General features: G+C 41.6%; 1 protein-coding gene across 1 annotated transcript; it reads left to right on the top strand.

Moving 5' to 3' along the window:
* Positions 1 to 16,995: 16,995 nt before the first annotated feature.
* On the top strand, positions 16,996 to 22,442 carry LOC109203928 (uncharacterized protein K02A2.6-like). The gene is made up of 2 exons (XM_019364105.2): positions 16,996 to 17,875; positions 21,610 to 22,442. The coding sequence occupies exons 1-2, from the start codon at positions 17,230 to 17,232 to the stop codon at positions 21,960 to 21,962; spliced, it is 999 nt and encodes a 332-aa protein (XP_019219650.1). The 5' UTR covers positions 16,996 to 17,229; the 3' UTR covers positions 21,963 to 22,442.

Below are 22,442 nucleotides of genomic sequence, written 5' to 3'. Positions count from 1 at the left end.
GTGGCTGGGGAAAGGAAGCTCTGAGCATCTCTGCTTAGACTGCTGCCCCTATGACCCAGACCTGAATAAGCAGGAGAAAATAGGATTGGATAGGTTGGATGGTTATATATACAATAATGTTCAAAAGTCTTTAATCATACCTAAGTTTTTGCATTTAATTTTTTTTTAAATGGTCTGGAGCAATAGTTCCCCAGGGGTTTTTTCCTTGTACCTGACCATTTTCAGAGGAATGCTTTGTTTTGTTTTAAAAAATTTTTACCTCACTGAACTGAAAAAAAAAACAAACAAAAAAAACCTCAACTCAAGGGAAGAACCAGTATTGCCTGCACATAAGAGTCCTTAATAAAGAACCAGTTTTAAGCTGAATCTTTAGGCTCTTCGTTGCTAGCAGGTTATCACAAAAAATTGTCATTTGTTCTCATTTCTTTAGTTGAAACTGTGAAAATAGCAAAATAACAAATTTTAACATAAAACAGTATTTTTGCACCAACTAGGTGATTCACAAAGAGCTAATAATCCCAAACCTGGCATATCTCAGCATAGTGTGCAGTGTGTCCTTAAAAAATCTGAGGAAACTTGACCAGGGAAGAAAAGAAGTAGCAAGCCAAAAAATACAGTGTCCGTGTATCTCACAGGCTTTTCATGTCTTTATGAAATATGAAAAAATCCTCACACAGAACCTGAGTGATGACCAGGACTGAAGCGTTGCAGTTGCACATCAGAGCGTGTGGAGATGACAACAGGACCATTCTTCTGGCCTTTGAACGGAGTCTTTGCAATTATCATCATGGCGCCTTTAAAAACCTCTCTATCAAACAGGTTTTCTTGCCCTGCTCTTGTCATTTGGATACTTTCTCTCCTGTTTCACTAACCGGGCTGGTAAAACTAGTGAATTCAGTGAAAGCATCCTCTTGTCCTCTTGACACTGTACCTGCATCATTATTCAAGAATGTCTTCCAGGTTATTGGTCCATCTGTGCTCACTCTAATCAACTCTTCACTGGCGTCTGGTACAGTTCCGGTTTATTTTAAAAACGCTGCTATTTTCCCACTTTTTAAAAAAACCTCAGCTAGACCCGTCTCTTTGGAGCACCTAAAGACCAATCTCCAAAGTACCGTTAATAGCTAAGCTTCTAGAAAAGGTTGTGGCTAAGCAGCTTATAGCAGCTCTGGACAAACATAGCATTTTTGATAAGTTTAAGTCCGGCTTTCACAGAGCTCACTCCACAGAAACAGCCCTTCTTAGGGTCTGAAGTGACATTTTGATGAGTAGTGATGCAGGAAGGTGCTCGGTCCTACTTATGTTGGACCTAACATTGGCTTTTGACACTGTTGACCACCACATCCTCCTCAAAAGGCTTAAACATTGGGTTGGTGTATTGGGTACTGCCTTGGAGTGGTTCTCCTCATATCTACATAACCGATCTTTTTCTGTGGTGGTCTCCGATTTTGGGTCATCCTCTACCTCCCTTACTTGTGGTGTCCCTCAGGGTTCGGTTTTGGGGCCTTTATTGTTCTTAATGTATCTTCTCCCCCTCCAGCATATACTGGGCTCTTTTGAGGACATTTCTTATCACTGTTGATGATATTCAGTTGTACATCTCTTTTAAGCCCCAGGATTTATCTAAGCTTCAGCTTTTAAATGACTGCTTAGATTCTATCAAATGTTGGATGGCTGCAAATTTCCTCCAACTCAACGAGGGGAAAAATGAAGTCCTCATATGCGCTCTGGACAGATTTGTATCCCAGATAGTGAAAGCCCTTGGTCCTCTTTCTGTGTATGTTAAATCCTCTATCAGGAATTGTCACTTTTGACTCGACTCTTACAGTGGATGGGCATGTGAAATCTCTGGTTCGGTCTTGTTTTTATCATTTAAGAAATGTGGCCGAGCTAAGCCCTATTTTATCTCGCTCTGAACTGGAGATTGCTATACATGCATTTATTTCCTCACGCTTGGACTATTGTAACTCGCTGTTTATGTGTCTAAGCAAAGGTTCTCTGGATCGTCTGCAGGTTGTGCAGAACGCTGCAGCGAGGCTTTTGACAAGATTCTCCAAGTATTCACATGTGACACCGTTGCTATTTCAGCTACACTGGCTTCCTGTTGAATTTAGAGTCCATTTTAAGATCCTGGTCTTGACATTTGACATGGACTGGCACCAGCCTACATCTCTGATCTGCTACAGCCCGATGTCCCCAGCAGGTCCCTGAGGTCATCTGATCTGGGCTTACTTGCTATAAAACAGAGTAAGATGAGAACTAAGGGTGACAGAGCTTTTGCCACCGTGGCCCCGAGACTGTGGAACTCTCTCCCTCAAACATTAAGAACTGTGGACTCAGTAGGTGTTTTTAGAAAACAACTCAAAACTCACCTTTTTAAAACTGTTTTTGGTTAAATTTCTGCCTGTTTTATATTGTCATTTTTACCCTTTTACCCTTTTATTATTTGTTATCTTATGTGCAGCACTTTGTGATTCTGTCTAGAAAGGTGCTATATAAATAAAAAATTTAATTATTTTATTTTATTTATTACTTCTTTTATGTTCACAGCTCTGAATGAATCTTCAGATGCTTTTGGTGACTTTTTCACTGGTCTCGTTAAAAAAAAGACTGCTGTTTGCCCCAAGCTGGCTTTAACTCACGGGCTTTTTCTGCTTATAATGCACTGCCAGGTGAGTAGTTACCATGGAAGCTTGTGTGAAATGCACTTTAGTGTCTCTCCCTATTGTGCCGTTTTGCGGTCGCCAGAGGTTGCAAAACTACAGACATTCTGTACTTAAGTAGAAGTACAGATATAGTCCTGATCGCATAGTTTGCATGGTTGGATCTTAACAAGGTTCCAAATCGAGCTTCAACATGCAACAAAAAGAAAGGGGAGTGAGACAAAACATGTTTTGAGCATGCAATTTATTGAAAACAACGCTTAAACTGAAACAGGCTGTTTTACAGCCTAGTAAACAGTTTAGGACAGGGGTGGGCAATCTCAGTCCATGAGGGCTGGTGTCCCTGCAGGTTTTAGATCTCACCTTAGGTCAACACACCTGAATCACATGATTAGTTCGTTACCAGGCCTCTGGAGAACTTCAGGACATGTTGAGGAGCTAATTTAGCCATTTAAATCAGCTGTCTTGGTTTGAGGACACATCTAAAACCTGCAGGGACACCGGCCCTCGTGGACTGAGATTGCCCACCCCTGGTTTAGGACCACATTCCTTTAAAAGGCCAAATCTGTGCACAAATGGGGATTCATTGTCATTTTCTGTCAGGTAGTCACACTGTCATGATGTTCTGATGCCAAAGGCAAAAAAACTTTCCCTTATTGAATGTGGTCGGGTTGTTGAACTGCATAAGCAGGGTCTCTTGCAGCACACCATGGCTGCTGAGGTGGGACGCAGTAAGACAGTCATTTGGATTTTCTTAAATGATCCTGAGGGTTATGGAACAAAAAAGTCAAGTGGAAGACTCCAAAAAAATTTCACCAGCACTGAGCCGGAGGATCCAACTGGCTGTCTGTCAAGACACTCTCGATCCTCAACGCAAATAAAGGCCATTACTGGTGCGACTGCAGCTCCATAACCATCAGACAGCATCTGAGACTGAAGGGCTTCAAAAACAAAAAAACGTCTTCAAAGGCCTCGTCTCCTTGAACGCCACAGAACTGACCGTTTGGACTGACCGAGAGCACCAAACACTGGACACTGAAAGGTGGAAATAAGTTTTATTCTCTGATGAGAACAAATGTAACCTTGATGGTCCTGATGGTTTCCAACGTTACTAACATGACAAGCAGATCCGACCTGAGATGTTTTCTACGCGCTACATTGGAAGGGGCGCCATAATGGTCTGGGGTGCTTTTTCCTTCAGTGGAACAATGGAGCTTCAGGAGGTGCAGGGGCGTCAAACAGCTGCTGGCTATATCCAGATTTTGCAGAGAGCATCCCTCATGACTCAGGGCCCTCGTCTGTGTGGTAACAGGACAATGCTACAGTACACAATGCTGCAGCTTAAGGGACTTCTTCCAGGAGAATAACATCATTTGGACCATCATGCATGTTCCCCTGGTAGGGCTGCAAACATTTGATCTGCTGTATAACAGCCTGTTTCAGTTCAAGAGTTGTTTTCAATAAATTGCATGCTCAAAAAATGTTTAGTCTCACTTCCATTTCTTCTTGTTGCATGTTGAAGGGTTACTTGGAACCTTGTTAAGACCCAACCATGCAAAATAGGATTTTTTGCCAATTTTTCAGGTGGTCTTAACACTGTATCAGTGTTAAAAAAATACTTCAGTAAAAGTTGAAGTACTTCTTAAACTTTTTTGCTCAAGTAAAAGTGAAAAAGTACCGGCTCTGTACTAAGAACATAAAAGCAGCTTCATGAATGACAATTCCATTAACCATTTTTGTGCAAAGCTAACGGATCCTTGTGCTAAATTAACGTAATAATAAAATGACATTTGTAGACGGAATTACAAACTGTTTTGCAATCTAAATTCAATACTAATAAATAGACTTTGCTGATGTTCTACTTAAGTTATTCAAGCTAAGAAAAAGAGAGAATTTTTTTTTCAAAAAAACAAAAACAAAACCTAAATTGTGGAGGGTGACCTTGCCTCTAAACAGGAAAATGAGTAGGGAAGAGAAAGTGGATTTGGCAGGTGGAGGATGCCTAAAATCAGTTGTTTCTATTGAGAGCTCCAGTAGATTTTCTTAGTGTGCACAGTGTGATCAGCTGACCTGCTGCTCTTTGTGAATGTGTACAACTGTATTCAACAAGATGTCAGCAGAGGTTTTCATGAACCAACTTCCAGTCTTCAAAATACTCAGTTTTCATGTTTGTAGTTTATTACATGGACGTGATGACAGTGTTTTAGCTGAAATTTGGGAGCCATTGTGGAGATGGAGGAGGCTGTGCTTTGATGGCATATGTGTGAAAATCGTAAATGATTGATGGAGGAAAGGTAGGGCTCCAAAGCCTTTTTAGACACTTTCCCATTCAAACGAATGGGGAGAAATTTGTTAGGTTTTTGGGAATTTCACGAAAACATTGGACAAATTGCTACCAAACGTCGTAACACACCATTCCCGGTCGAGCAGCACGAAACAATATAACATGTGAAGGTTTTCTCAAAGCTGCTGGACGAGTTTTGTGGCAAAATTTCAGGCAGCAGCAGAAGAAGTAGAAAAATAACTAGACAGCAAAACTTTCTTCAGAAATTTTGAGTGTGACTATGCTACTGCTGGGTCAGTTGTCAGAAAACGTCAGGGGTGGGCAATTAATTTTTATAAGGGGCCACATGAGAAACCCGAGCTGTGTCAGAGGGCCACTTCAACGACAACTTGAACCTAAGTCTGCTCAACTTTCTTCCATTGTAAAATTCACTAAATTATATATTAAGAACAGCTGGTACTGGTAATCAGAAGTATAAAACTAAAATAAAATTCTGTAAATATTTATATTGGGCTATGCTATGTGAAATTGTCATGCATAGATCAAATAAAACAAAAACAACCACCGAATCAGTGTAATTTAAACTTGATTAAATCAACAAACAAGAAGTTTATAGAAGTGTAACAATACAATGACTTGTGTCATGTTTTCCTCCTTTTCAACCGAGTCCAATAAGCACTCCTTAATAAACTCTCCGTCAGAAAATGCCTTACTGTTCCTGGCGATTTTGTGAGAAATTGCGTAACTTGTCTGAACGGCTGCTTCTCTGGTGGTGTGAAGTTTGGTAAAAAGTCCTTGTTGGGTTTGCAGTTTTGCTAACAAAGCATCAGACACCCTTGCACGCTCTTTTTCAGACAGATTTCTGTATCTATCCTCATGTTTGGTCGTGTAGTGGCGATTCAAATTGTAACCTTTTAACACAGCGACCTGAGTACCACAGACCAAGCACACAGCTTTACCTTTAATTTCTGTGAACAAGTACTTGGCAGTCCATGTCTTGTTAAAAACACGACAGTCATTATCAACTTTTCTTTTCTTAGCGTGTGCTGACATCTTGAGAGTAACATCATTTATTGCTGTTGACCTTCACTCAAAGCTCGCATCATGCATATACGTCAATGTGGAAGTAGCGTAGCACTTTTCAAAATAAAAGCACGCACTACAGATATTTCATTAATCTATCTAGTTGTAATTTATTATTGGCCTCACGTGGGCCACAAAAGGACACATAAAGGGCCGGGTGTGGCCCACGGACCAGGTCTGATCTACATGGTTGGAGCAAAGTACTGCTGAGTTTTAAATACAGAGTCATCAGTACACAGGTGTGAGGGCCGGTTACTATAGTAACTCCGGTGAGTGGCAGGTGGGGGAGGGGACATACACACACACACACTGCAGTTGGGGTCAGACACAGAGAGAGGAAAACAGGATTTAAGCTCTGAAACAAATGCTTCCCAAGGGAGAACTATAAGTCGTATCTAGAAAATTCTTTTACCTTCTGTGGCAGGAACTTCTAATCTACCAAATACTGAATTTTCATGCTTGTAGAGTTTATAATGTGGACACGGTGACAATATAAAGGCAGCCTTTCCCTCTGGTTTTCAGCCGAAATTCAGGAGTTAACATTGTTGTCTAAGAGAGACTTGGATGGAGGAGGCTGTGCTTTGATGGCATTTGCGAGAAAACCTTAAATCCCATCTAAATGAGAATGACACTGGATGAAAGAAGACAACGATAGCCATGGTTTGATGTATATATTATACATACAGGCTAAAGGGTTTGGGAGGGAAAGAAAGAGGGAGACATTTTTTTCTTAATATTCTTCACTCTCAGGCTTTACAGCAGATCATGTGATCATTCAGTGGCAGGAAAATTCCCTGAAAAATCAAATTCTTCATAAAACTTAAACTGCTCTTATGAAAAAAAAACAAAAGATATCAAAATACGGATTTAGTCAATAAAAGTCCAAAGTCTGCGACAAAAAATGCCTGAGTGGTAGGGCTGCAAAACTGCCCTCGGTTTGTGCCTTTTTTTAGACGCTTTGCAATTCAAATGAATGGGGAATATTCCTTAGTTTTTTGTGTGCATGGATCTGTGTGTGTGTGTGAGAGAGAGAGACTGAAAACAGTGATATTAAATTAGCTTAGATGAGTTGAAATGTGGGAGAATCCACAACAAACAGGTAAATGGTTTCAATTCTAATCATCCAATCAGAAAAGTTCATTCTAAAAGTCATCAACTGATTTCAACTGCCCAGATTTGAACAACCCGTTTTCTGAAGAGAAAGAGAAAACTATACCTGAAGTTAATGTGCCAATCAGAATGCTCTGTCATTCCCATACATTTAAATTCACCACCTGAAAATAACTGCCAACAGCTTTCAGTTGAAGTAAATACTGAGTGCACTTCTGCCGGGTCAGTTGAGAGCAGACATCAGGATCTACCAGGTTGTAAGGAGGACAAATCAGAAGTGTGAAAAGTGCTGTTAGATAGGCACACTTAATAAAAACACTGGCTCATTTTAAGCCCTGACTATAGCACACAGTTTTACCTCTTTCATCTCTTTGTATGTTACATCTCCTGGTGATTAATACAACAGCAGCGCTGCACAGTTTAATGTTTGAAGGCTCGCAGGGACGTGAAATAATAACTCCCCTCAAAGCTCAAAGTAACGAGCCTGTTTTAAAATGTAAGGAGTAGAAAGTACAGATATTTGTTTAAACATGTAGGGAGTAAAAGTAAAATACTCAAGTACAGAGAGTAAGAAGTATTTGTACTTTGTTACTTCCCACCTCTGGTCACCACAAACAAAACAAAGGCTGTATCCCAATTCAGGGTCTGCAGCCTTAAAGTACGCAGCCTCAACGGTCCTCAAGGGCCGCGTACTCAAAGACTGCTAAGGCCGGAAGTGAGAGGCTTGTGAAATGGGACAGTCTAGCCTCCGTTGCGCTGCCCAGGTTGCCTAGCAACCATGATAGCAACCATGATAGCTGGAAACGTGTGGTTGACAGAAATGAAGGAGAACATATTTTGTTCGTTTGTTTGTTTCTACATGAGCTTTGTGTGATTTAATAAGAAGAATAGAAGAAGAAGAATAGCCTTTATTGTCATTGTACAGGGTACAACGAAATTGGAGTGCCACTCCCTTGGTGCAAAAATACAATAATAAATATAAATGTAAAATATAAAAGGTGCAATAAAACAAACAATAGTAAGTACAATATATACAGGATAGCAGCATTAATATAATGACAGTAAGAATAGCAGCATAATAATTGACGGTGACAGTATGGAGTAGCTAAGCAGTTTCAATTGTTTTTGTGCTTATTTACTATGGTGATAGCTCTGGGAAAGAAGCTATCCCTGAATCTGTTTGTCCTGGTTTTATGTGACCCGTACCGTCGGCCTGATGGTAATAGTTCAAACACTTGATTGCTGGGGTGAGAATGGTCCTTGATGATATTGCCAGTTCTGCTGAGGTACCGAGAGTTTGCAATGACCTCCAGGCTGGGCAGAGAGCAGCCAGTGAGTTAAGTATCTGAGGCTGAGACCACAGGACTGTAAAACATGATTGTTGGGCTCCATATCTGTACTGAACAGTCATTTAAGATTAGCTAGTAAATAACAATTAGTTAATGTTGATCATGAGACTAAAGTCAGTGTAAATATGATATGGCCAATATTATAGTTATTATATTAATCATCATTAGTTATTACAGCAGTGAACATGAACTCTCAAATCAAATCACTTCTATTGTCACATCACATGTGCAGGTACACTGGTACAGCACATGTGAGTGAAATTCATGTGAGTGAACTCTGTGTCTAATACTGAGCTTCAGTAAAGATTCAAGTAGCAGTTATTTATATCTCCTATCACCTTAAATCTTCACTCAAAGACAAGTATCTCTGACAGTGTATATACAGATGTATTATATATAAGAGACAAATATTGTTCTTTTAATATGTTGGCATTACTAAATTTGGCTCAGTGCTTACATATATGTGTAAAAAGCAAATGTACGAGCTGTGATAACTGTTTCTGATAGAATGAAGATCAGACTGATATATGAAATATTCCTTTATTGGGTGAGAAAATCAGACCATGTCATAACTGCTTTAAGTCATACAGAATAGATATCAGAGCCTTAAACAGGCTGACTTCTGCTAAATGGGTCAAACTGGGCAGAAAGTCTACAAACACATAACATCCTTATAGAATATGATGTAACACTATAGATCAACTTAGCTCAGAATATATAAAGCATATAAACAATTACAGCAATATGATGCAACAAACACAGCAGTGCTACTAATCCAAAATACTCAAAGCTTCATAGAACTGAAACAAACATTTATTTTTAGCTCCATTCTGCTGCTGATACATACTTTAGGTTTCTGAATATTAAACTTGTTGCTGCCTTTCATAGTGTGTAACTTGAAGGCCCTGAGTACTTTCTCCCACACTGAAAACACTGGGATGATAACATTATTTGAACATTACCTAATAAGACTGATTCAGGACAGACAATTAGTGATGTTAAACTTTCCTAGCAGTCCTTCACAAACAGGGAACAGTCTGTCTATTCTCTCCATCTGTCAGCTGCTGCTGGCTCTTCCTCCTCCTCTTCCTCACACACTGCTGAGTTTGTCCTGGTGGATCATCAGGGGTGCAAAGCCTCACAGATGATGTGCAGCAGTGGGTCCCTCAGTCTGTCCTCACTCTGGACACTTGCAGTCGTCACACATGGAAATCAAATGTGTGATAAGCTGCAGGATTCAAACACAAGTGTAACTTATAAATACATGTTCATACTTTTATTCCACAATCAGAGAGAAAGAAACAGAGAGAGAGTGCAGGACAGACAGACAGGTGACAGTCTCAGGTGTACACACTGCTACAAAACAGCACAAGAGAAGGAGGATTTAGTGTTTGTGTTATTACGAGTGCTAAACAAGAAGAGTTCCCAGATGGTCCAGTGGACACATGTGTGACTCCTGTGATTAACCCTTGGATGCACAACCTACCAATACCTACACTCTTCCACGAGTGGGGTCAAAAATGACCCCAAATAGAAACAATGCATTTTGCTATAAACTCGGCTGTTGTTCTTCAAAATCTTTAAAACGAAGAGTTGTAACATTCTCATATTTGAGGTATTCCTCATAAAACATGTTTGTGACATGAGGCCCTTTGCATTTTTATTTATTTTTTCATTAATTTTAAGAAATTGCAGTTTTTGTATCACTTGTATCACTTTTGTATGCTTGCTCTGCATATACTGCAGAAGCTGGGTCTTCCCTCTGAAAGGCACAAGTTGTTCATCCACTGTAACACAATCACTGAGGATGAATTTCTGCCTGCAGTTGACCAGGAACAGGCCCCATATGTAGCGGAAAGCTGCCATGTGGTTTGTTTTCAGTCGGTAGGCTCTGGTCCTCTTGTCATCAAAGTGCAAAAAACGGCGAATATCTTTAAATCTTTGAATTGACATAGTGGCCTTGTACAATGGGTTATGCAGAGGACTCCCAAAAACACACCAACTGGTACATCCCAGTTCTTCTCACTTCCTGCAAGAATGGTCAGTCAAATGAAGGCCAGGAGCTCATGTTTGATTACATTTTTCCACTCTTTTCCCCTGTCTGTGGCTACTCTTCGTGCCTCCATGTTTGTGCATGTCAGCACCTCTTCTATTATATTGTCAAGCATGAACATCTTCCATGCATCTATTGGGGAGACAGTACTAAACCCAGGTGCAAGCCCTGGCCGACTAATTCAGAATATTTTGGCTAGAACAGTAAGAGGGGCTCATTCTGTTAGACTCAATATCCATTTCCTCTTCAGAGGACTCATCAGAGGACTCCTCTGTGTCTGACTGGCCTTGTTCAGTGGGGGGGACAATAGTCTGGGTCCTCTATATCTGAGATGTCAGATTCTGAGTCAATGCCTCCGATGGACTCTTCATCCCATCCGTCCTGGATCATTTGTAGGGCCACAGGGATCCTTGCTGGCCTCATAGCAGCCATGTTACTTTAAATATTAAAAAAAAAAAAACATCAGAAAGGACAATGTTTGAAATGCACAGGAAATTATAAACAGGGCTGCACATAAATGGTCCGCAGTTGCACATTTGTTGTCAAAATAAAAGATGCATACCAGATAAGTTGGAACGCTCATTTGCGTACATTAGATGTTCTGGAGGAGGACAGACATTTGTTCAGAACTCTTAAAGATGTCGAAAAAGCAAGCTCCGTAAGCAATTACTTTGGTGTTCCTCCACTGCAAAAGAAGCGTGTATTCTCTGAATTTCCGGGAATACTTTTATTTTGACAGCAAATGCACACCTGCGGACCACTTATGTGCAGCCCTGACTATAAATCATGTATGTTACTGTGTAAAAATTAATTCTTGATCCATCAGAAGTGTAAGTGGGTCAGTCAGAGTTGCTAAGAATGAAAGTTTCATAGAGGGATTCCATAGGAACTGCTTGGGGTCATTTTTGACCCCACTTGTGGAAGAGTGGGGTAGTGATACAAAACCTGCATTTTTTTTTAATTAGTGAAAAAATAAATAAAAATGCAAATGGCCTCATGTTACAAACATATTTTTTGAGGAATACCTGGAATATGAATATATTACAACTTTGCATTTTAAAGATTTTGAAGAAAAACAACCCCTGGGGTCATTTTTGACCCCACGTGTGCATCTAAGGCAGTGGTTCCCAAACTTTTTTTGCCAGGCCACCCTTTTTTACAAGAAAAATGTTCGCGCCCCCCCACCACCTAACCCCCCCGCACAAACACATCCTCCAAACACACACACCCATATTTTGTTTACAAACTCCATTGCGGTTTATTTCACACCTCAACCATTTAGTAAACAATTAAGCAAATACAAGTAAACGGCAATAAATTACAGGTAGTAATAAAATATACTACTAACTCTTTTACGCTACGTCCACACCTACACGGGTATTTTTGAAAACTCAGCTGTTTCTATGCGTTTGGGCTTTTCGTCAACACGTAAACGGCGTTGCGATTCACCGAAAACGGAGATTATTTAAAACTCCTTTTTTGCGTTTCCGTGTGGACGAGGATTACAGAGTTCGTCACGCAACGTCAAAGGTATGTGCCTCTTTTCACGTCACGCTGTGCGCCACGTTATTGTTTACATGAGATGAATTGCAGAATGGCAGATAGAGACAAAATACTGTTAATCTGACTATCTTCAGGTTTTACACGCTTACATATTGTTGTGTTCTGTAATGTTTATATCATATTGCACCACTAGAGGGTGGTGTCGCAAAATAAGAGTAAAGCAGAGTCTGTAAAAGTTAAGCGTTAGAATAGAGTTAGATGGCTAGTTGATAAGTGATGTGTGTCACTGCTACCTCTTCGATGTAAGTTTGTGAATTCATTAAAGAGCACTGTTCTTTTATGACGACTGGTTTATTACTGGCTGCTGCTACATTTTGGCGACGAGTAACCCTGCGTGTTTTTTTCTGCTTTTGATTTTTTTGCTGAGTCGTCATGGCTGCAAACGTCCATCCGCCGCCGATGTTTTTGCCTTGCCCTGGAGATCCTGCTTTGCCCTTTAACATGTGGATGCGTATGTTCAACAATTATTTGCTTGTGATCAATGCAACAGGGAATGCTTGGCCTGAAGCACGAAGAAGAGCTACTTTACTTCACTGCTTGGGAACAGAGGGACAAAGGATTTTCTACTCACTGCCAAATACAGGTGACACTTTCGCCTCTGCTGTTACTGCCCTAGAACAACACTTTTCACCCAAGGTAAATGTTGTTGTGGAAAGACATGCTTTCAGAAAGCGAACACAAGCTTCACATGAGACTGTTATCCAGTATGTGGCCAGCTTGTGTGACCTTGCTTCTAAATGTGAGTTTGATGACAGGACAGAAGAAATGATCCGTGATCAGCTAGTTGAACATGTGTCTAGCCCCAGCATAAGAGAAAGACTCTTACTTGAACCTGATTTGACACTAGATAAAGCTGTTACACTGGCAACACAAATGGAATCTGCAGTTCAACAAGCTAAATCCATAGCTGCAGACAGCAGTACTCCAGTCCAAGCTGTGCAGTCTCACTCGCACTCCATGCAGAGGAAACATAAATACAATGCTCACCCTGCAAAGCCATCTCATGCAACAAAAACATCTAAGAACTGTTTTAGATGTGGTTCAAACACTCATTTAGCCAACTTTCGTCCGTGTCCTGCTGCCAAAGTTACTTGTAAACTGTGTCATAAAATTGGACATTTTGCTCGTGTCTGCTGCTCATCCAAGACAAGAGATGTACGGGAAGTCCATTTACCAAAACTCACAGTCCTTTACTCAACAGATCCTTCTCATGCATCAAAAGGATTGCAATGCAGCATAAATGTGAGCACACCTACCTCATCAGCTAAGGACATTGAACTGATTGTGGACACAGGTTCTGCAGTTTCTATCCTGCCTAGCAACATCTACGAAGAGCACTTCAGTGATACGCCACTAAAACCACCTGACCTTCAACTAGTTACATACACAAAGAAAACCATCCCTGTGTTAGGCTGCCTGCAAGTCACAGTGAGCAGAGGAAATGCATCCGCCTCAGCTGTGTTCTTTGTTGTAAGGAAAGGAACTCCTCTTCTTGGAAGAGATCTGATGGAAGCGCTGAATGTCAGCATTGCAGGCAATACTGTTCTACCTCCATGTACTGATCCTACTGCTTCTGTGATGTCTACAAACCCATCACCTGCTTCTTGCATCCCTGCTGCCCCAGATATTGGCTGTGTGCGTGCCTTTGTGCATAAAGTGAAAGTTGACCCAACAGTCAAACCTGTGCGTCAGAAGCTGCGACGTCTCCCGTTTGCTGTGAGGGCTTCAGTTTCAGCAGAACTGGATCGTTTACTCAAAGCTGGTGTCATTGAACGGATTGATGCATCACCATGGGTATCCCCAATTGTTGTGACAGGACGGAAAACTGGTGGAATAAGGCTGTGTGCAGACCTCCGTGAACCAAACAAAGCTTTGATCACTGATTGCTACCCCTTACCTCATGTAGATGAACTGTTTGCCAGCTTACAGGGTGCAAAGATGTTTTCTACAATTGATCTTGCAAATGCATACTACCAGCTGCCCCTGCATGAAGATAGCAGAGATTTGACAGCATTCATTACCAGTGTTGGGACTAACGCGTTATTAAGTAACGCGTTACAGTAACTACGTTATTATTGTGGTAACGAGCACGGTAACTAGTTATTATGCCAAAACCAGGAACGCGTTACTCGTTACTGGGATTTAGATAGGCTCGTTACTCGTTACTTCGTGTGGTGGATATCGCGGAGCTTCCACAGATTCAATAACATTAGCAAGTGGTGGAGGCCAGCAGGTGGATGAAGGAAAAGGGAGGCAAGAGGAGAGACCCGAAGCAGCCGCCGGTGTCAGGTGAACTGAACTTCAGGTAAGAAGTTATGACCTGCAGTCTATCTGGGTCAGATATAAACCAAGTTTAGGTGGAGTTTATTTTCGGTATGCTGACATTTTCGTACTGCGTGCTAGCTAGCATGACGGAGTTTCTATACAGCTGGGTGGGTGCTATGTTACTGATGTTGAACTTTATTTTGTTCATAAGGTTAATTATTAGAGTTGCCAACCGTTCCGTAAAAAACAGAATCGTCTGGTATTCAGAGAAAATATTACGCGTTTCGTACTGAGGTGAAAAGGAACACAGTTTGTCCCGGACTTCAGCTACAATGAAAAAGACACAAAGCTGAAGCTGCACAGCTGCCTCTTCTTCTCTCATTCTCTCCCGTTTCTACTTCAATCACGAAACTGATCAATGATCAGCTGATCGGCTTTTCTCTCTTGTTTATTTATCGCCCACTTTGCACCAGAAAGAGGAAACCAGCGGATGTCGCGTTAAACAACAGCAGCACGTTTAAGCTTGATCAGCTGTTGTTAGAATTTATTTAATATTAATTTCTAGTATCAGCTGATGTTTGCTGGAGCCACAGCTGTAAAGCTGCTGGTCATGATATCGGTTTGGTTATGTGGTGAGAGGGAAACATGCAGATGAAACCAGGAGATGTCCTTACTGAATCATCAGAGCTGAACAGGTGATGGAGAAACAGGTTTACCTTTTAGGTGACATGAATGAGTTGAAGGGAAGTTATGAACTGTTTCTGAGAGACAAATAACACCAGGATCCTTTTCTACGTAGCTGACAGCTGATAACTGTGCAGGGGCGGGTCTAGCAAAGTGTTGCCAGGGGGCCAGGTAGGGCATTAACAGGGAAAGGGGGGCACAAAGAAATACTTTTCTTTATTATTCTCATTTAAAATGTCTCGCTTTTAAAAAAATAATTATCTGAGTCTTACAACAAACAATTGATAGATTGATACATATATACCATCAGAACAGTGTACATCACTGTCACAACAGTGTTTATTTTCATTCAAAGGCTTTATGATTTTTCCTATAATGGCGGGCCGGTCTCTAGTCAAAATGCCCGGGACGATTTTTTTGTCCCAGTCCAGCTCTGTATGCAGCTCATCTGCAGTCTGGAGTTACCTACATCTTCCTATTCAGAAGGCAGAATTTCCAAGTTCTGATTACAATCAAAAGCATCACGACTGCAGTTTTTGTGTTGGATGTAAAAAGCAGGCTAGAATCATGGCAGCGGTCAACGACGGTCCAGGCGTGGGATTTCTCTCATGGAAATGTGCACATTATTTTTTCCTTTCTATTGGTAGGTGGCACAGTGCAGTTGTGGCAAGTAAGCAAGCTAGAAGACTGGCAGTCTGGCTGGGTATCCAGTTACGGAAGCAACACATTAACAAGAGAATTCTGAATAAAACCAAAGTTACTTTCCCTAGTAACTAGTTACTTTGAAAGTAACGAGTAACTTGAAGTAACTGAGTTACTTTTTTAGAGAAGTAACTAGTAATGTAACTAAGTTACTAATTTAAAGTAACTTACCCAACACTGTTCATTACACATGATGGACTCTTCAGATTCTGCAGAGTACCTTATGGACTGGCCTCTGCCCCCTCACCTTTTCAGAAAATGATGGCTGAAATCCTTAAAGACCTCCCAGGTGTCCAAAACTACCTGGATGACCTTATTGTCTACAGTAAAAGTGCAGCTGAGCATGACCAAAACCTTAGCACTGTCCTGCAGAAGCTCAAAGATGCTGGACTTGTGCTCAACGAAAACAAATGCCATTTTAGGAAGACATCGCTACGCTTCCTAGGCCATGTTGTCACTGCTGATGGCATTCTTCCTGATGAGGAGCATATTGATGCTGTTTTGAGAGCCCCTCCCCCATCTGATGCTGTTGCTCTGAGATCCTTCCTGGGCTTGGTGTCATGGTACTCCAAGTTCTTGCCAAACTTTGCAACTGTTGTAGCCCCTATGCGTGCCTGTGCTAACGACAAGAACACCTTCACATGGACTTCAGATGCACAAGCGAGCTTTGAAGAAGTAAAAAAACTCCTGGTGAATAGTCCTGCACTGGCACTGTTTGACCCTGCCTTGCGTGTTGTGATCTCTACTGATGCAAGTGACTATGGGCTTGGTGCTGTATTTGCTCAAGTGCAACCTGACGGCACAGAAAAACCTGTGGCCTTTGCTTCCCGCACACTGTCTGCAACAGAACAAAAGTACTCAACTGTTGAAAAAGAAGCTTATGCTTGTGTGTGGGCTGCAGAGAAATGGAGAACGTACTTGTGGGGCCGACGTTTTACTCTGCGGACAGACCACCAAGCTCTGACAACACTGCTGAGCACCAAAGGGATTAATAGGGCTGGAATGCGCATCGCCCGCTGGTCTGCCCGCCTCCTGTGTTTTGACTATGATGTTATTTACCGCCCAGGTTCTCAGAACTATACAGCTGACTGTCTCTCTCGCCTGCCCCTGTCTGTTTCTTCCCATCCCACATCGGATGCAGATCATGAGATGGTAGCCCAAGTTTCTGCTGCCATGTCCTCTCTTCCAATTGCGGACTTTGACTCTGCCTGTTCAACTTGCCCTGAACTGGTTGCTTTGCATTCTCAAATACAAAATGGCTGGCCTTCCTCAATCAAAGCACTTGATGTCACGCTTGCACCTTACTACAAAATCCGTAATGAGCTCTCAACCCTAAGTGATTATGTTCTCAGAGGCTCAAGGCTCATTGCACCACTTTCAGTGAGACCTAAACTGATTGCACTGGCACATGAAAGTCACCAAGGGATTGTGCGCACAAAACAAAGATTAAGAGATATCTACTGGTGGCCAAAAATGGACTCACAAGTTCAGTCTGCCATAACCTCATGCCTCCTTTGCCAGTCCAATGACAAAACTGCACATACTAATCCTGCTCCTCTCCAACCCGTCCCACTGCCTGATGGACCGTGGAAAAAACTTGGTCTTGACATTGTTGGGCCTTTTGATACTGCAATACCTGCTTGTAGATACGTCATAACATTGACTGACTACTACTCCAAATGGCCTGAGCTTGCCTTTTCACCTTCTGCTACTACTGATGATGTCATTCAGTTCCTCTCATCTGTCTTTAGTCGTCATGGCAACCCAGAGAACATCGTAACTGACAATGGTACACAGTTCACCTCTGTAATGTTCACCTCATTCCTCCAGAATAGAGGCATCTCCCACAGCAGAACATCTGTCTACTACCCAGCTGCAAACGGAGCAATCGAACGGTTTCATCGTGCCCTCCGCACCTGTATCCAGACAGCAATCCAGCAGTCAAAACCATGGAAGGCTACTGTGCTGGATTGGCTTCAAGTTTACCGTGCAACACCGCATGCAACTACTTCCCTCTCTCCCTATGAACTCCTGTATGGCAGGAAGATGCGTACTAAACTGGATGTCCTCCCTTTGCCTCCTGCTGTGTCTCCACTGGATGACGTTGCACGTCACTCAGTTCAATCAATCAATCAATCAATCAATCTTTATTTATAAAGCACTTTTCATACAAACTGTAGCACAAAGTGCTTTACATGGTTAAAAGCAGCCCACCCCACCCTCCCACTCATTCCCCGCACTGTCATTAACAGAAGCGGTCATGATACACACATCCCCCCCCCCCCTCCCCCCCCCCCCCCCCCACACACACACACACACACACACCTACCTAAAGAGTAAAATTGGGCTGGGTACGCATTAGCCAAGTGAGGAAACACTATCACAGGGAGCTGTCTGCACCGGGAGCCGATCACAGACCGCAGCCTCCAGGCTGGGCACACAGCAGGAGGGAGGCAAAGAAGCCCCCCAGCCAGGCTGAGAGGACCCACAGAGCCCCAGCAGCCACGGTCGATCACAGCCCCGGTGCAGAGAGCCCCCTCCGAGGAAACACTGGAGATATGACCTAATAAGAATATAAACAGGATAAAAAGATAAAATAAATAAGAGTGGGATATAATATAAATATAAGTATAAACAGAGTAAGAAGATAAAAATGAATAAGAATACAATCAATCGGTATTAGGTAAAACTAAATGAATAATATAAATAGAATAGCAGGATAGAATAAATAAGCATAAAATAAATAAACGTTAGGTTAAAGCTAAATTAAAAAGGTGGGTCTTGAGCCTGTTTTTAAAAACATGAACGTTCTCTGCGGCCCTGAGCTCCTCCGGCAGGCTGTTCCACAGTCGAGGACCATACCACTGAAAAGCTGCCTCTCCGTGAGTATGTGTCCTGACTTTAGGGACAATCAAAAGGCCAGTACCAGAGGACCTCAGGGTCCGCGAGGGTTCGTATGATTCATTCATTTCATTCATTCATTTATTTGTTCATTTCAGGCATACATATATTGAACATAAAGTGCATAAAAGCAGATCTGAAAGATAAGAAGGCCCAAGACCATTAAGACATTTAAAAACCAATAAAAGAACTTTAAAATCGATCCTGAAGCACACGGGGAGCCAATGCAACGATTGTAAAACCGGTGTAATGTGGGCCCGCCCTCTGGTCTTCGTCAGCACACGAGCTGCAGAGTTTTGCAAAAGTTGCAAAGGTGAAATATTCTTTTTGGGGAGACCAGAGAGCAGGGCATTACAGTAATCAATGCGACTGGTAATAAAAGCATGCATCAGCATCTCCGTGTTGGCCCGAGAGAGAATAGGGCGGACTCTGGCTATATTTTTTAGATGATAAAATCCAATTTTGGTTACATGTTTAATATGTGGGATGAAACCAAGCTCAGAGTCAAGAATAACACCCAGGTTTTTCACTTGTAGTGAAGGGCATAGTGAAAATGCCTGTAATTTAGACAAGAGTTTCTCTCTCTGAGCCTCAGGACCGATGATTAAAACTTCAGTTTTGTCCTGGTTAAGCTGTAAAAAGTTTTCTGCCATCCAAGATTTTATATCTAAAATACAGTTAAAAAGGGCATCCATTGGTCTGGTGTCATCAGGAGACACGGAGATATACAGCTGAGTATCATCAGCGTAACTGTGGAAGTTCACTCCATGCCTCCTGATGACGCCGCCAAGAGGGAGCATATACAAATTAAAAAGTACAGGGCCTAAAACCGACCCTTGAGGCACACCACATGTCATTTTATGGATCTTAGAGGAGCATGTATCCATACACACCATAAAAGTTCTGTCTGAGAGATAGGAAGTGAACCAGTTGTGTAGAGCACCAGAGAGGCCCACCATGTGTTTCAGTCTGTTTAAAAGTATAGCGTGGTCTACTGTATCAAAGGCTGCGCTTAGATCCAGTAGCACCAGGACTGAGAGCTTTTGGGAGTCCCAGTTACATCTAATATCATTTAAAACCTTTAGGAGAGCGGTCTCTGTGCTGTGGTTCACCCTAAATCCAGACTGAAATATTTCTAGGATCTGTTTATCATTCAGAAAATCATTAATCTGAATAAAAACAAGTTTTTCTAAAATTTTACTTAAAAATGGTAAGTTGGATACAGGTCTGTAGTTATTAAAATTATTGCAATCCAAATTGCTCTTCTTCAGAAGGGGCCTCACCACCGCCGTTTTAAAGGCAGCAGGGAAGACACCCGACTGAAGAGAGCAATTCATCATGTATAAAAGCTCAGCTTCAAAAAATCCATAAAGTGTTTTAAAAAGTGAAGAGGGGATTGGATCTAAAATCTAAAAAACATGTGGTGGGTCTCACTGTGGAGAAAACTTTCTTAAGGTTCTCAGCATTAACCAGGGCAAAGCTGTCCAGTGTCTCCTCAGGTACAATCGAGCCCTCAGATGTGTTTAAAATCATAACACGAGAAGATAAAATATCACATCTGATGGTGTTGATTTTTCCCCTGAAGTGGTCTGCAAACTGCTCACAGAGTGAGTCTGTGGGAGTTCTTTGGGAGCTGTTAAAATCAGGGTTAAATAAGTGATCTATGGTGGAGAAGAGGACCTTGGGATTATTTTTGTTATTACTGATTATTTTGGCGAAGTATGAATTTCTTGAATTCCTTAGTGTATTATTGTAAATTTTAAGTTGCTCGCAAAGTATTTGATGGTTGATTGCATTTTTATTTTTCCTCCATCTCCTTTCTGCTGCCCTGCAATTTCTTTTGAGTTTTTTGACTTCTTCGTTTCTCCAGGGTGATACACGTTTTACGTTAATCTTTTTGGTGGTGAGTGGAGCAACGGAGTCAAGGCTTTTCTTCAGTTTGAGGTTAAAATGATTAAAAATAAAATCACAGGGTGCAGGTAGAATCACAGGGGGGCATTCGTCTAAAACCCTGGTAAAATTTGCAGCCACTTCAGAGGTTAGATAGCGCCTCCTCACAGTTCGCACCGAGGTCTCCTGCTGAATAAAACCGGTGATGTTAAAAAACACACAGTAGTGGTCAGAGACGGCCAAGTCAACAACAGAGGACACACTGGTGGACAGCCCATGGGTGATGACCAGGTCCAGAGTGTGTCCTCTGTTGTGAGTCGGCTGCGTGACGTGCTGGGTAAAATCCATACAGTGAAGACTGTTTAAGAATTCTTTTGATGCAGGGTCAGAAGGATTATCTATGTGCAGGTTAAAATCACCGGTTAGAATTATCATATTATACTTTGAGTGTATGTTTGTTAAAAATTCTGAGAATTCCTTGATAAAAGCAGCACTGTCTTTAGGTGGTCTGTAAATGTGACAGATAAAACTGGAGGGCTGCTAAAAACAATAGCGTGGAATTCGAAAGTGGTAAAATGATCAAATAAAATGTGTTTGGTGGTGAGTGTGTTGTTGGTTAAAGATGCAGTCCCACCACCTCTCTTACCACTTCTAAAGGAAAAAGAGAAATTAAAATTTGGTGGGGAGGCCTCAGTGAGAACAACTGGTGCATCCGAACCCAGCCATGTTTCAGTTAAAAATAAACAATCAAGTTTATTATCTAAAATTAAATCATTAATAATAAAAGACTTATTCAACAGAGAGCGGACATTTAAAAGTGCCATACTAATTGAGACTGGTGGATTTTTGACAGTAGAGTTCAATGAAGTCTGAGATTTTTGAAGAGGCCGGAGGTTATTAATGTTTTTGAAGTTACTGGATTTATGATAATTGTGTTGCTCTCTGTTTGTGATTATGACGGGTATTGTGTTGACTGTGGGAGAGAGAGGTCTGAGTCCAGAGTTTTGTGTATTACTGTTAAAAGTGGAACAAATGTAGGAGCTGGGACCACGGGGACATCAGTTCAGAAATCTCAGTTGAAAATGCAACGTTACACTGATGGTAGGCGTCACGCACGGAAACCTTCTTTTCTACCAGGAGGGAGTGTGAGGATAAGGAAACCCCACCATGTTCCTAAAGGACATCCCAGATTTACCCCTCCTGTAACAGTAACAAAAGCCAAAGGCTCGAATGCCTTCTTGCTGAGTGATGGAAAGATTTGGAATGCCACTCATCTAGCACGCTGTCGCCCGGTGACTGAAAAGAACGCTGACACTGCTAGGTTGCACCACACTCAGGCTGGCTCACCTACTGCCAGAAGACTGCCATGCGTCAAGTACAAACCTCGCTGGCACAAAGACTATATTGTACCATAATATGTTGCTTGAAAAAGGACATTAGAGAAATGTCATTACTTGTTCTATTTCGGGTTTAAGACGAACTGATTTCCTGCCACCAATGCACTAAGAAAAAATTGTAATGGAAAAACTGGAATAATTTCTTTTCATTTTACAATTTCAGGCTTATTTAGCTTTTCTAGTTGTAGTATTCTGATGTTATAACTATTGCGACATTTAAGTTCACCAGTGTATGTTTGATTTGCTAAACAGTGAATTACTTTATTTCTGTACTACGCTATTTGGTGAACTCTTTTTATAAAGAGAGAGGAGATGTTGTGTTCTGTAATGTTTATATCATATTGCACCACTAGAGGGTGGTGTCGCAAAATAAGAGTAAAGCAGAGTCTGTAAAAGTTAAGCGTTAGAATAGAGTTAGATGGCTAGCTGATAAGTGATGTGTGTCACTGCTACCTCTTTGATGTAAGTTTGTGAATTCATTAAAGAGCACTGTTCTTT

This window comes from Oreochromis niloticus, linkage group LG10 (assembly GCF_001858045.2).
Source record: "Oreochromis niloticus isolate F11D_XX linkage group LG10, O_niloticus_UMD_NMBU, whole genome shotgun sequence".
Taxonomy (NCBI): Eukaryota; Metazoa; Chordata; class Actinopteri; order Cichliformes; family Cichlidae; genus Oreochromis; species Oreochromis niloticus.
This window is presented reverse-complemented; position numbering and strand designations above follow the sequence as displayed.